At 42.8% G+C, this 1,815-nt stretch overlaps 1 protein-coding gene across 2 annotated transcripts in view; it reads left to right on the top strand.

Moving 5' to 3' along the window:
• LOC118328817 (ataxin-7) overlaps positions 1–1,815 on the top strand; it is a 27,080-nt gene that overhangs the window by 16,090 nt on the left and 9,175 nt on the right. For both annotated transcript variants that reach the window (XM_035662731.1, XM_035662730.1), the window contains exon 6: positions 995–1,283. In XM_035662731.1, the coding sequence (XP_035518624.1) occupies positions 995–1,283 (289 nt within the window). The remainder of the gene's footprint in view (positions 1–994; positions 1,284–1,815) is intronic.

Genomic DNA, 1,815 nt, shown 5'->3' with positions numbered 1-1,815 from the left:
GTGTTGACAACAAGAGGGGTCACATTAACCTTCAGTGTCCTCAGTTCATCAGCAGACGTCTCTGTCTCTGTCTTTGTCTCTGCATCTGTCGACCTCCCTCCTCTGTCTCTCCACTTATGGTCAGAGTTGGCGGACCCCTCTGTGACCCCAGTGTCCAGTATATTGCTTACTATTACTGTTATGGAGCCGCTGCCAGGCTTAGATTCAAGACTTTTGTGCGAGTTGCAGTAAACTATGAATTTTGCATACAAAAAAAAGCCCTCACGAGGTCGCGGCCCAGCTTTTTTCTTTGATAGTCTCTGCTGTGGCAACTAATTATCCCTAGACTCTATGAAATGAGTCTGTGTCGTGATGAAATATGTTGTGGAACAGCAGTGGAAATGTCAATGAAATTATTTTGAGTGTGCTATTTTCATTGTTGTATGCTGTTACTAAAAATAGCAAGTGATGAGAGCTTCCTTTGACAACTCAACCTCTTCTATGCTTTTTGTTGGTGCACACGTAAGAGACCAATGTTCGATGATGTTTGGAAACCACGTGTGCCTAAATTTCCCTCAATGGATGCAAGTACTTAGTGATGAATATTTCTTTCTTTCTTCTATTTTTGGCTTTCCATCCACAACTCAGTATCACCCTAACCTTTTCTGCTGTCATACTGCCTTTTATCAGTTTGCACAGTAGCAGTTCTAAGATGCTATGGCAGGAAATGAAGCTCTTGACCTGTTGGCCAGTTCTATTTCAGGCTGTGTTGGCATGAATCATAAATGCTGCTTATTTGTTTTTTAGGTAACCTGCTCACTACTGTCAGAGGAAGATTTCTATGTCCCCATGTGTATTAACTGTTCTCATAACTCATGGCCAGATTGTTGCCACATTTACCCATATAGACTAGTCTGTTATAGTGTTTGATCAAAGCTTTTTTGATGCTTTATTTTAATCAAATTGAGTTAATTATTATGTTTGAATGACAGCCTGGTTTATACTGTCTCTCCAGAGAGAAGACACAGTTCAGTCAGCAAGCCAGCCTCCACCTCGCCCTTCCCCGTGTCGGGCAGGAACCGGAGCAGTGGCAGTGGACTTGGGCCTGGGCTGGGCTCGGGGTCTGTAACTGGAGGGGCGAGTGGAGGCATCCTTGGCCGACCTTCTACCGCTGGATCCAGCTTATCCTCCTCCTCAACGTCCTCTTCCTCCAATCCCAAACTCCTCAAACCAGCCAAAGACAAGCTGCCAGACATTCAGCGAAGACTCCCATTTTCCTTCAGGATGATCCAGCCGGACAAGACGTAAGTTTCACTGTGTAACATTTACAGTATTTTGTGTCGCTAGGGTTGTGCCATACGGTATGTGAATACATACTAAGACAAGTAAGGGATAATGCAAGGCGAGGTGTCCATAATTTCAGGACTGGGCAAAGGCATTACCCTGTTTATAACATGGTCAGTCAGTCAGTTTATTTCAAGGTATTCATTTAGAATGTTACCCTGGAACTACTTAGTAGGTGTCCTACATCAGGTAATAATGGACACCCAGCAGCCAATCAGAATCGGTATTCACCAAGACCATGGTATAAGGGCTGAACAATTGATCGTTTTTGATCAATATATTTATTTAAAAGAGTGAAATCACAAAGTCTAAGCTGACGACTGTTGATTTCGCTGTCGCTTTCAGCTGTTGCCTGTAAATTTACTAAGCTGTAGTTAATTAACCTTAATTTGGCGAGCTAGCCAAGCAACAAAAAATAAATCTTGGCTGATGCCTGGTAAATACATTCTCTGGTGTTTGCACATTTACAGTCGGCCAAAGTTTTTTTTTTTT

This window comes from Morone saxatilis, unplaced genomic scaffold (genome assembly GCF_004916995.1).
Source record: "Morone saxatilis isolate NCDOM2014 unplaced genomic scaffold, NCSU_SB_2.0 Contig18, whole genome shotgun sequence".
Classification (NCBI taxonomy): domain Eukaryota; kingdom Metazoa; phylum Chordata; class Actinopteri; family Moronidae; genus Morone; species Morone saxatilis.
Note: the sequence above shows the minus strand (reverse complement) of the source record. Positions and strands in the feature narration are given on the sequence as shown.